Genomic DNA, 13,368 nt, shown 5'->3' with positions numbered 1-13,368 from the left:
AAAGCAAGCTTTACCCCACTACCCCAAGGGGAGTGCTGATTCACACGGTCTCCCCACTGCTGCCTGAGATGCACCCATCTCCCACTACTCCACAACACTGACCCCACACAGGCGGAGACCACTCTGGTCTGCTCCCCGCTCCGGGTGACCCCTCATCACGCACACCCCTCTTCGACATCCAAAATGCCCAGGCCACCATCCCAAAGCCAGTGTTTCATTTCACACAAAGCAGGATCCCTTGCTACAAAGCGCTTTCCCACCTCCGCCTCCTCCCACGGCGAGCAGCCCTTCCCAGGCTGCCCGACCCACAGACCCCAACGGGCTCCACACCCCAGAGGAGAAGTACTAGCTACAAACCCCTTTCTTCTCGCACGCCTCGAATCCCCAGCTCGAGCTGATCTTTCTCCAGCCAAAGCAAGAAAAGCACGAGTCCCCGTCAGAGAGCGGATCCGACTACACAAAGCGAGGTGTCCTACCGGGGGACCCTCGGAAGACGCTCTCCGCCCCCGGGCCCGTCCCCGCCCAGCCCCGGCCGGGAGCCCCACGCTCACCAGCTCTCCTCCTCCTCCTCCCAGCCTGACAGGCGCTCCAGCTCCTCGGGCCGCAGCGGCTCCACCTCGTCCAGCAAGCCGCCCTCGCCCGCTGCCAGCAAGGAGGTGGCGTCCCGCAGCTCCTCGCTACTCGTCCTCCTCGAGCCCGACCCGGCCCCGCTGCCGGACTTGGCGTTGAGGCCCAAGGGGAAGCCCCGAGGGGACGCCGAGCCGGAGGAGGGAGTGGACGCGCCGGCCCGAACCGGGCTGCCGGGCCCGAGGGAGCCGGCGCCCTGCACGGCCCCGGAGCGGCTCCTCAGCTGTTCGTTCTGCTTCTCCAGCTTCTTCACCAGCTCCTGCAGTTTCCGCACCTCCTGGTCCGCGTTCACATTAGAGTTAACGTCCTCCATCCCGGTCCCGCCGCCTCTGCCGTCCGCCACCCGCTCGGCCTTACAGCGACAGGGAAAGAGCCCAAGCAAAGAGGCGTCGCCGCGGCTGCCGCGCTCACTCTAGCTGAGGCGCCGGCATATAGTAGGGCCAGGCCCCACCGCCAGGGTCCCCCCAGCTCGGGTTCCGACGCGCCGCTGGCCCCAGCCGAGCCGCCTCATCTGCGCCGGCTCCAGGATTGGGGGAGGCGGCGCCAATATCCGGCCTCGGCCGCCATCTTTCCTCCGTCCCTCCGCCCCCCGCAGGCCAGCCCCGTCGGTGACCTCAGAGCGTGGAGGGTGGACCCGGCCCAGGCGGGCGCAGGGAAGACCGGGCGCCGAGCTCGCGGAGGGGCGGGGCCGTGGGCGGGGCGGGGTTGAAGGGGGCGCGGATTCCGCCGGAAGGGGCGTGTCCGAGTCGTCAGCGGAGGCGGGGCACTGCCTCGCTGGCTTGGAGGAGCCATTCGGGCTTTAGGCGGGGCGACACCGTGGAAGGTCAACTCGCATTGGCGGAAGAGGAATGTGGACTTGGCCCGGGTTGGAGCTAAGATCGCGAACCAGGATTCTCTCGTCCCCGCCTGTAGGTGTTGGATGAGGGGCGTCTAGTGTGTTCTCCACCCCCAAACACGAGCGTGTGGGACCAGCGGGCCGATCCTGTATTCCCTCCCGGCTGGTTCTCGGATGGGCGCTCAGCCGCGCCCCGTGGAGACAGTATACTTAATCTGTTCAGCAAATATTTTATCCGATGCCTACTTGAAATAGGAGATGGTCAGGGCTAGCAGGCGCTTCAGAGACCATCTGTGATCCGTGTCTGGAAATGAGAAAACAATCCCAAATGGTTAAGAGAGATCTAAGGTCAGAGTAATAACCATAAATTGAGTGCTTCCTACAGGCCAGACACGATGCTAAGCCCTTGAAAGGCATTATCTCACCGATTAAAATAGTTTTCCCGACGGAAAGTTGACTGCATACTGGCACGAAAGCGGGGAATAGAAAACCGCTCCTCTCTCCGCGCCTTTGTCCGTGAATTGACGCATAATCTGCTCTTCGGATAAGTTTTCTTCGGAAAAACTTTTTCATAGTGTGTCTTGACTTCTTTAAAAGTGTGTGATAAAAGTACTTAGTAAACATGTTCACATAGACTGATGAATGTTGACAGATGTATGAACGTAAATATCCGCCCTCAGTGGCGCCCGTTTATAATGTGTACTACAGGCAGCAAAACAAAACAAAAGACACTTAATGCTTTGTCTTGATCCTGGTTCATTCCTCTTCATTGTCAATTGTGTGCTTGGCTTTTGTTTGCAGATTTCTTCTACTTGCTTCCTCCACCCTTAGCTAATACTGATCCAGTCCTATTAGACCTGGGTGTGGACTCAGAGGCCACGGCTCACTTGCTTCTACCCTGTATTTTCCTGGAATAGTCTCTCTGCTAAATCTGATTTCTTAAAAACCCATGCTCACCCACCCAGGAAACCTTTTCATGACAATTCCACAAAGATCTAGTTGTTCTGTTTACTCTAGCATTACCTGATTACCTGGTTTCCAGCACGTGTTTGCACTTTTTAAAACTTCACCTCTTTTTCTAAGAAATCTTTGTTTTGTTTGTCTTTATACTTGATGAAAAAGGACCATTTGTTTTTGTTTCCCATATCTAGTATAGTGAGTGGCTGACACAGTGGTCATTCAATACCTGGTTTATTGAAAGTTAGGTGTAATGTAAATTCTGACATGTCAAGGACCAGATAGATGTTTATTCATAGCAAAAAAGCACTGGGTATTTTGAAAGTTTCCTAACTATAAGTAAGTATTTTCCTAGCTGTGCACACCCAGTCAAACGATGTCTTTGTCTGCTAACACAATAATTGTGAAGTCATAAGTATTGCCTGTGTAATGCATATCTAAATATCATCGCTGTCTCTGACACGTCTAAACTAGTTGCCAGAGGGTTAAACATCATGACTACTTCCATATAGCACTTTTCACTTGTATCTAATGGTTTGTGAAATAGATGCTAACTAGACTGTTTCTGTAATGAGAACACCTCTAATATACTCCTTGAAAGAAATAGTTCACGTGACATTATGAAGTTAAACACTAATATTCTGTTGGGTAAGGAATGGTTAATGTGATAGGGAGTGATGAATTGAGAATCAGAAGGCTCGGTGGCAGATTCCAGCTGTATCACAAATGAATGTGGTACTTGACCTAATCTCTGGTCCTTAGGCAGGTCATGCTGGCTCTATATTCAAAGTGTGTCTGAATACTTCCTAGCACCTCCACTGCTAAAACTCTAGTTCAAGTTGCCATCTTTTCTTGTTTAGATTACAGCGGTACTCTCCTAATGGACTTTTCCACTTTGCTGCTTGCAATCTGTGATGCATACAACAACCAGACGATCCTTTGTGTAAGTCAGATTTGGTCACTTTTCTGCTAGGAATCCTCCACTTGCTTCCCGTACTTAGAATCAAAAGTCCTTTTCTTGCCTATGTGACTGGATACTGGGCAACTACAGCAAATTATCACATTGACTTCCACTTTTCTCCTCCATCATTCTACCCCAGCCACAATGGCCTTCCTGATGTTCTTCAAACATGCCAAGCATGTTTCTACTTTGGAAACTTCGCACTTGCTGTTCCTTCCATCTAGTATCCATTCTTCTTCCACATTGGTGCATTATTGACTCTTCATTCTGGTTAATGAAGAGAGTTCAAATATCACTTACGTTCATCGTCCTTATTACTACTATCCTCATGAAATACCATCCCTGTCAATCCCCATCTTCTTAGCCTGTTTCATTTTTCCTCAGGCACATTTTATATTTCTTCCTTTGTTTATTTCCTATCTCTCCCCAGTAGAATGTGAACTGTGAGAGAACAGGGCTCACTGCTATGTCGCTGGTGCCTAGAACAGTGCCTGCTATATGGTAGGTGCTCAATAAATGTTGAATGAATGACTGGATTTAGGTCATGTGAAGCCTTCTAAAAGACACTTTCACATAAACGTATTTGTTGTATCTCAGATCATTAAAGTGGAAATTCCTAATAATGTGGAATAGTTGTTGGTTTTTTAAATTATATTTTCCTCTTCCAGAAGAGCAACATGTCACACTGTGTATGTCATCCTCAAAACTAGGTCATTCTTCACTTCCTGAGTGCCAACAGCCCTTAAGACTTGCTCAGAGAAACTGTCAGGTTCTCCCTGGAAGTATGAGGACAAGAATATTTCCATTCCATCCTGAGCTGTACGAAGCTCCTTTTGTTTCAGGTTAACTATGATACCGTCTTCTTTACTGATTCAGAGATGTTAGAGCATGTTTTTTAAAAAGTCTCTCTAAAAGTGACTGTCTTATGAGATATGGGGAGGAAAGCTGGTAGGTGTCTGCAGTACGCATCATAACCCAACTCGCTTTTCAGGTGTTGTCTTTTATGATAAGCTTGCCGTGCTGCTGAATGAAGGAGTTGCTTCTTTTCTAGGTAGGTGTGGCCCTTCCCATAACTTGCTTCTGCTTGCATGTTAGCTCTTGGTGAAACTCCTGAACAAGTGGAAAACATTACAAACAACTAAAAGTATTTAGAGTGCAAAACAATTACTCAATGACTTAAAGGCATTTAGCAATCCTAAAAACTTAAGATATATGTGTGTGCGTGTCTGTGAGTGAGCACATGCTCCCAAATGGTTTAGAAATTGCTAGGCACTTACAGAAATATTTACATTTGTTTAAAAAAAAGAAGGAGACCAAGGATTTGGACCTAGAATTTTTTACAGGTTTTACAGGTATGGGATGCCTCAAAAGTGCCCCTAATGGCAGGCGTCGCCCCCTTAAGGAGGTCCTCAGGCCAGAGGGTCCTCCTCCATCACATTGCTCGGGGCATGTATCATACTGATGTAGGGTCAGGGAAGGCCATGATCAGAGTGAGGTGAGCAGCTTCTTGAACTCTGGAGGCTGCTGTGGGGACAGAGTCCCAGAGAGCAGTTTCCAGGCTCTCAGCCTCACGTGAAAAGGTGTTGGCTCTGGTAGTAGATGGCAGTCAGCTGTAATAAGATGGCCATCCGCTGTGGCTGGGTGGCCATCAGCTGTTACTGGTTAGCCATTAGCCACTAATATAGCTGCCGTGGCTACACTAGGGGCTCGGTTGTTTGGCAAAGAAGCAGACAGCGGATTGCGCATCGTGTGGCTCATGCGTCCTGTGTCTCCAACCCAGCCACAGGCAAGACTACAGTGGTATGAACCACCCCCATCCATGGCTCCGTGGGTGTTCCTTTTTGGCCTCACCATATCCTGTGTTCTTGTATGGGGAGCGGGAGCTAAGACCCTGCATGACACTGCTGTCTCAGCCCCAAATGAAACAATACCTTATCTCCCACTCATTTTGTGGTTGCAAGTGGGAAGATAAGATTGTTAAATAACATTTGTTATTTTCTCCTTCCTTTAAGTAGTATTCAGTAGGACAGTGAAAATGAAAAAGTAGAATATGAACCACTTTTGAATATTTATGATGTTCTAGAGAACTTACCATTCAACAATGGGAGAAAACTTATCAAGAATCATCCAAATCTCCTCATTGATAAGATAAGTCCCAGTCAACTGATCTTGGATTGAAAGTTATTGACTTAGAGATGCCATAGAGATAGTAGACCATAAATAGAGTATTGTAGCAGGCTAAAGTAAATTAAGCTGTGATTGAGATAGTTACATAATTACTTTTCCATGTAGGAAATTGTAGAGAATTCCATTCCTGAATCTTTGGGATATTCCTGGAATATGACACAGACTGAAAGATGTCATCAGCTATTCAATTTGCCCAACCATGTCTAGAAAGTTACTTTCTTGTTCATCATTATCCTTATACAGCAGTCATATGTACCCTGGAATTTTAATTCTATAAATATCCAGGTCTCTCTGAATTGGCCCAATAATAATTGTAGCTAACAATCTGACCACTTTTATATGCATAATTCATTTCAAACTCAAAAATAGTCCTTTGAGTTAGCTGCTATTAGTATTATCTCAATTTTTAGAATGAAGAAACTGAAACGAGAGGTTAAATAATTTCCAAGAATCCCATAGCCAGGAAGTAACAGCTGGATCTGAATGCAGGTGGTCTGATTTCAGAATCTGCACTCACAAGCCCCACTAATCTATGACTAAGATGAGTTCTCCATTATTTTCCTTAAAAGAGTATTGATACCTCAGCCAGCTACTCTCTGGGATGGGGATTGAGGGACAATTAGTGGCAAGGGTAACACAATCCTCTTCCTCCAAAAGCAAGTTTGCCAGTTTTGAAGTCTCAGTACCCCTGGGACACACCATATTGAAACAGTGAAACAATCTGTTCTTCAGAGAGGAAGGCAATTGCTCTATCCTTTGCTCAAAAGACTTCCTAGTAGGCCATTTACTTGGACAGTACTCTAGGTACTTGAGAAGTGAGTGGGGGAGGCCTAAAGACACCCCCCCCTGCCACCCCCACCTCCCCAGTCAACAGTTTGCTAAGATGAAACTACAGCATCTGAGCCTCTCGTTGGAAAGACTAGTAGACTACTCCAGCCTGCAAGGGTTTTATGGGACAGAAGTTAGTGGAGGGATGCAGTAATACCACCAAAATCAACAAAGCAGGAAAATTTAAAAATAACAGTCAGAATTTAGTGGCAAGAGTCCTAAGCCTATACATGAGAGAAAAAAATTGAATGGGTCCTCCATTAAGGAAGACTAGGAGCAGATATCAGACAAAGCACAGAGCCAGGGAAATCAATGAGAGCAAGGAGCAATGCGTTCAGTAGTGGAGGAGAGGATGATTCTTGGCAGATGCTAAAACTAAGTGGTAGCAGGCAGTTGCCTTTCGTTGCCCCTGGTAGCCAGTTGTATAGGAGGAACAGTTGCATTTAAAGGGCCAGGGACACTGTTGCCTAGCAGGGTTGTGAGTTTCTAGCCTTGGGACAAGTTGGTAACCAGATATGCTGGACTGGGGCCCAATCTGCAAAGCTCCATGATGCACAAGAGTCCACCATTGTGTATATCTGTAAACAGATTCCATCTCTCCAAAGTTCCTGGAAACCAGATAGCCCTCATCTCACATCTGCACTCTAGTCTAGAGGAACAGGGGTAGGGTGTTGGGCAGTGCAGAGGAGAGACGAGTAGTAGGGCATGGCACAGGTGTTTCCCGTGTTATCAGTGGGTATGGTTTACAGCTAGGGCACCTGCATAAGAAGTGGTGGCTCACAGTTCAAACAGAGCTGCCCTGTCTGTTGGCATGGTTGTTCACTAGTATTACTGGAGGACTGGTTTACTCTTTTCTACCATCACCATTCTCCCAGATTGTTGGAGCTTTCACTATTACCTGTTTCTGTGGCCCAGGTCAGTGGATCAGCAGGTGTGGCCAGGTATTGAGGCAACCTTCCATCACAAACAGCAGTCTGCTTAAGCATCAGCTGAGGCCTTGAATATTGGACCCAAAGTATGATGTGATTTCATTTGTGGACAGCGTTTGAGAAAAAAACACACCAAAATTGTGCTGTTCATTGGCAGCAGGACGGATCACAGTGAGAGGGTATCGGTACCCTGGGATGGTGGGGGAGTTTGTATTGTTCTCAAAGATGGGATTGTGGGCTGTGTGGAAGGCAATGGAATTTCTGCACCCTCTCCAATAGGCAGGATAAAAAGAGATGCTTTTCTGTATGCATTCAGAGTTTTATCATAATGTTACACAAGATCCCCTCCAAGAGTGGGTAAAGCCTATTAGAATCCTAGCAGAAAAGATAACTCCTCCTATACTTAGTGAAAAGGTTAGCAAAGCCCACCGCCTCCACACACAAGCTGGTGCGCTCCCTAATGCCAACGATAAGATAGTTGCCAGATCTTCCACATGGCTGTGGCCATGGCCTTGACTCTGGAGCCTTAGATTTGGGCAAGAACAGTCAATCATCCCTCGAAGGGCCAGCCCAGCAGTGGCACCAGCCAGGTTTAGTACCCTGAGCCATGAATGTGGGTAGGAACTATGAGAGAGAAGCCAAAATGATGTACTGGAGGGCTCCAGGCTCACTTTTATTGGGTCAGTCTAGTTTAAAGGCACAAAGTTCAGCCTGTCCTTTTGCTGACCTCTAAACAAATGATAAATATATGACTTCTTTTTCTTACAGTTTCTTTTATAGTTTTTACATTCAACCCTTCAGTTCACATGGGATTTATTCTGGTGTGTGATGTGAGGCATAACTCTAAATGGATACTTTTATACGGGCACTGTCATGTGCTAGATTAACCTACTATATTTGTTCATTTGGTCATCGTTTCTAGTTCAAGGTACACTGTTAAGGGCCAGACATGATAAAGGTCATAGGGAATGTGCTTGTTGCTCTGACGCAACTTATTGTCCATTTGAGGAGATGAGATGTATACACATAACTATATATACACAAAGCAGAGTGAAAAGTGCCATGTAAGACATACGAACAAGAGAGAATACAAGCCTTTTTCTTTTTCCTCCTTTTTTTTCTTTTTCTTTCTTTTTTTTTTTAGAGAGTGAGTGTATGTTCAAGGAATAGAGGTAAATTCCTTCTGCCTGGGACAATAAGTGATTTAAGATGGGCCTTCAGGGATAGGTAGCTATCTATTTGTTGTTGTCGGTAGGTAATTATCTTAATCTTGACTTGTTGGTTGTAATGAACAGAAAATCATTTGAATCATCTCAATTAAAAGAGAGTGTTATCCACTCATCTCACTTCTAAGAATCTATTCCAAAAGTAAACTGGCAAAAATATGAACAGACCTGTGCACAAGGCTATTTATTATTTATTGAGCCATTAAAGGAAGTAAACAAGGTGATGTCCTCCATTTCCCTTAGTGATTTATTCGTTTCTTTTAAAACATATTTATGGAGCACTTACTATGTACCAGGAACCATTCTATGTATTGGGCACATAGCAAAGAGCTGAACAGAGAAAAAAGACCTGACCTCACAGAGCTTATATTTTAGTGATGGGTGACAGACAATAAACATATCAGTAAAATGTATAGGATGCCATACAATGATGATGCTATGGGGAAAAATAAATCAGGGAAGAGTATAAGGACTGTGGGTGGATGCGGGATTGCAATTTTAAATAGAATGATCAGGGAAGGTCTTGCAGAGATGACATTTGAGCAAAGGTCTGAAGGAGGTGAGCTAGCAAGACATGCAGGCAATTAGGGAAGAACATGCTAAGCAGAGTATCAAGTGCAAAGGCCCTGAGGCCATGATGTGCCTAGCTTTGGGGAAGAACAAGGTCTGTGTGGCTAAATGGGAGTGAGTGAGGGGAAGAGTGTGAGATATGAAGCCAGAGAAGGAGGAAAGATTCTATAGAGCATTGCAGGTACGTGTAAAGACTTGACTTTGACTGAAAAGCAAAAGGAGGATTTTGAGCCAAAAAAGTAACATGCCCTGATTTACATTTTAACAAGATCTTTCCCCTCTCCACTTCGTGCATGTTTGCCAGTTGCCCCATTCCTCTTATTCTCTCTCAAAACTTCTACTTACTCATGACTTCTGTGTTCCCTTTGTAATATCAGCTTACATGTGGCTTTTGGTTTGGTGTTGTAACTGTTAACATTTCAGTCTGTGTGCCCACTGTGACCTAATCACTCAGTCTCTCAGTGTCCCAATCCAGATTCTTGGGTGACATAATATAAGACTTTTGCCTGAGCCTATTTTGGTTGATACTCCTTCTCCAAACCCAATGGAAACATCTGGATGTGCCCCTGCAGAAGAGTATCTGGGTCAGGCTTTCTCCGATGCACTTCTTGCAGTGAATGAGGCAGACACAGAAGATGGAACCCATCCTAACCTCGGCAGTGAGTATGTAAAAGACATCTATGCTTGTCTGAGACAACTTGAGGAAGAGCAAGCAATCAGGCCCAAATACCCACTGGGTTATGAAGTCACGGGAAACATGTGAGCCATCTTAGTTGACTGGTTAGTGCAGGTACAAATGAAACCCAGGTCACTGCAGGAGACCCCATGTACATGACTGTTTCCATCATCGACCGGTTCATGCAGGATGACTGTGTCCCCACAAAAGATGTTGCAGCTGGTTGGTGTCACTGGCATGTTTAGTGTGAGCAAATATGAAGAAATGTACCCTCCAGAAATCAGTGACTTTCCCTTTGTGACTGACAACACTTACACAAAGCTCCAAATCACACAGATGGAAATGAAGATTCTAGGAGCTTTACATTTTAATCTGGGTCACCCTCTAGCCCTGCATTTCCTTCGGAGAGCATCTGAGATTGGAGAGGCTGATATGGAACAACATACTTTGGCCCAATATCTGTTGGAACAAACTATGTTGGACTACGATGTGGTGCCCTTTCCTCCTTCTCTGTTTGCAGCAGGAGCTTTTTGTTTAGCACTGAAAATTCTCAGTAATGGTGAATAGACACCAACTCGACAGCATTACCTGTCAGGCACTGAAGAATCCCTTCTTCTTGTTAGGCAACACCTGGCTAAGAGTGTAGTCATGGTGAATCGTGGGCTTACAGAGCACGTGACTATCCAGAACGAGTATGCCACGTCGCAGCGTGCTAGGGCAGCTGACTTCTGCACTAGTTCAAGATCTAGCGAAGGCTGTGGCAAAGGTGTAACTTGTGAACTTGAGTTGGAGTGCTGAGATAATCTGCAAATAAACTTGGCACTATGTGCTAGCTGTATAAAAAAAAAAAAAAAATACAGAAAGGAAGAAAGAGCTGTAACCGTAAGGGTTTTGTAAGATACAGTAGTAAATATTCTCTGTATTCATTTGTAAAAAGTGCTAAACTTATGACCTTAGTCACTCTAAAAGGTACCACATTACAGAGGTGTACATTCGGTGGATGTCTATTGTTTTTCTGCTTAGCTTTCCTTACACCACCACCCCACCTGCGTGTTGGGAGACATTTCTCTCCGGATCTCTTGCATTTCTGTACATATTGTGAGTGAGGCACTGGCTGCCCTTGTCCTGGATTATCTTCTCAAGGATGTTTATATAGCAAATAGCCTTAGAATATAGAGATAATGTTTCTCTCTCTCTCTCTCTCTCTCTCTCTCTCTCTCTCTCTCTCTCTCTCTCTCTGAAGCAAAGAGCAGGTTTGTTTACTACCCAATATGATAAAGATAATGTCTTTCTCTCAAGGTCAATGTTACTCATGCATACAACCCATTACAAAAGATTTGGGTTACCTGAGCTCAGGGTTTCTCACCTGTTGCACAGCCTGGCTGTCTTCCCATCGCTATGTGGGAATTGAAGCTTGGAACCAGCGCAAGTGCTGATACTGTGGCTACTAACTATTGGTGGGAATGATATACTATTCTTTTCCTCTAACCCAGAAATCTTATGTCTTCTGCCAGAAACCATGAAACCGTGGCATGCTAACTTGTTAGCTTGCAAGTAGGGCAAAAGATCTGGTTTCCTTCTGTTACCCCGTTTCCTGCTTTGAGTTCTTTCCCAAGACACACCTGTACCTTTGCCCTTTGGCTTCCTGAGAGAACCTTATGTCTACATAATAAATCTCCATTTTATTTAGGCTTAACTGGGTTCGTATTATTTGTAATGAAAATAGTCCTGATACAGCCAAGAAAGTCTGTTTCTTTCTGAAAATTGAACAATAGGGGGAAATATTCAAGTGGTTTTCTAAGTGTTCTCATTCAACGAATCTTTGTTGAATCGCTACCACTGACATACCAGGTATTATGCTGGATGTTGGGGCTGCAATAGTAAACAGCATATGGTTCATTGAATTTAAATTCTCATAAGAGAAGCAGCCTAAAATATAAGTAAACCAATATATAATAGTTGCAAATTGTGAGAAGTGCTTTGAAGAAAACAAAAAAAGGATGAAGGCAGAGAATAAAAAACAAGACAACCTTACATAGAGTGCTGGGAAAAGGTGACTTTGAGAGAGGCATATTTAAGCTGAAATGTGGAGGACGGGAAGACAAAAGAGTGGTACAAATTGGAGGAACAGTAAGTACTAAAGCATTGAGACGGGAAGACCATAAGAAATGTACAAATTGAGAGAAGAACAAATGTAGATAAATGCAGTAAGGGGAAGAATGAAAAGGGGTGCAGTGGGGACTTAGGGGGAATCCAGAGTATTCAGAGCCTGACAGACCAAACTAAGGAGTTGGGGGTTCTTTTATGTACAGTGGGAAGCTAGTGAAAATTTTAAGAACTTGAGTGACCAACCCAATTTACATTTAAGAAATGAGTTTTGTTCTTGCATGTGGGATTGGTTGGAGCAAAGCAGAAGTGAAAACAGAGGTCAGTTAAGAGGTTATTGTTTTGTCCTGGAGAGAAATAATGGTGGCCAAGAACATGGCGGCAGTGAAGACAGAGAAAGTGGGTTCTATGTACTGAATACACTGGCATAGTGGATGTGGGTGTGGGTTGGCAACCTGGGAGAATGGTGAAATGGAAACGGTTTGGGGCCGTGGACATCAAGATGGCCATTTGGAGCTATGTTTAGTATGATATTTTTGTGCAATACCTAAGGGTAGATATCAAGTTCATCACTGGAGGTGGGAGCCTAGAGTTAGATGTGAGAACTAAGTTAGAGATATAAACTTGAGGGTCATGAATATATACATGGTATTTGGACCCAGGAGCCTATTCTCTTTTTCTCAGGGCTTGGGTTGACCCTCTCCAAATCAGAACATGCAGGAACTTCCAAGTCTCCTGCGAACCACACACAGAATATGAATAAACTGACACCTTCTCCAGAGTACTCGCTAACCTACTGGTGCTACCATTATAATTTTTTTCCACTATGGCTGTTCCATGTTGTTGAGGGTCTTCCTATAAGGTGGCCTCTTCCCAGAGACCCTGACAGAAATGAGACTTTGCTTTCAGAGACCACCTCCAACCTATCTTGAGGTTTCTACTGACATGGTTTAATCAGATAAGGTTCCAGGTCCTTTTTCATATTTATATACTTGCATGGTCATATCTGTAAACCAAAATAACATTCCCTTCCTTCTCCTCCAATTGTAACTGTTTGCTTAATAAATACTGTTTTCTAAAACAGTTGTTTTGACATGTAGATTGCATACCATAACAGTCACCCGTTTTAGATGTACAAGTCAATGAGTTTTAGTAAGTGTGCAAAGTTGTACCACCATCATCACCAATTGTAGAATATTTCTATCACCTCTCAAAAATCTTTTGTGCTCATATACAGTCACTCCTTGGTCCCTCCCCCATAGCCCCAGGCTCCCACTAATCTATTTTTGGCATTTTTTTTTTTGGCCTTTCTAGACGTTTCATATAAATGGAATCATACAATATGTGGTCTTTTGTGTCTGGCTCCCTTTACTGAACATAATGTTTTTGAATTTCATCCAAGTTGTAGCATATATCAGCATTTCATTCTTTTTTTTTATAGCTGAATTTCCTTCTATTGTATGGAT

The 13,368-nt window shown here is 44.8% G+C and overlaps 1 protein-coding gene and 1 pseudogene across 3 annotated transcripts in view; one reads left to right on the top strand and one right to left on the bottom strand.

Annotated features, from left to right (window-relative positions):
• Window positions 1-1,218, bottom strand: part of SLAIN2 (SLAIN motif family member 2) — a 71,735-nt gene extending 70,517 nt beyond the window's left edge. Inside the window, exon 1 of one of the 3 annotated variants that reach the window (XM_019741041.2) lies at window positions 552-1,218. In XM_019741041.2, the coding sequence (XP_019596600.1) occupies window positions 552-940 (389 nt within the window). In that variant the 5' untranslated portion in view covers window positions 941-1,218. The remainder of the gene's footprint in view (window positions 1-551) is intronic. The other 2 variants (XM_019741039.2, XM_019741040.2) reach the window with 2 other exon arrangements.
• Window positions 1,219-9,607: 8,389 nt separating this feature from the next.
• LOC109452207 (G2/mitotic-specific cyclin-B1) lies at window positions 9,608-10,700 on the top strand (annotated as a pseudogene).
• Window positions 10,701-13,368: the final 2,668 nt, after the last annotated feature.

Source organism: Rhinolophus sinicus, linkage group LG02 (genome assembly GCF_036562045.2).
Source record: "Rhinolophus sinicus isolate RSC01 linkage group LG02, ASM3656204v1, whole genome shotgun sequence".
Classification (NCBI taxonomy): Eukaryota; Metazoa; Chordata; class Mammalia; order Chiroptera; family Rhinolophidae; genus Rhinolophus; species Rhinolophus sinicus.
Note: the sequence above shows the minus strand (reverse complement) of the source record. Positions and strands in the feature narration are given on the sequence as shown.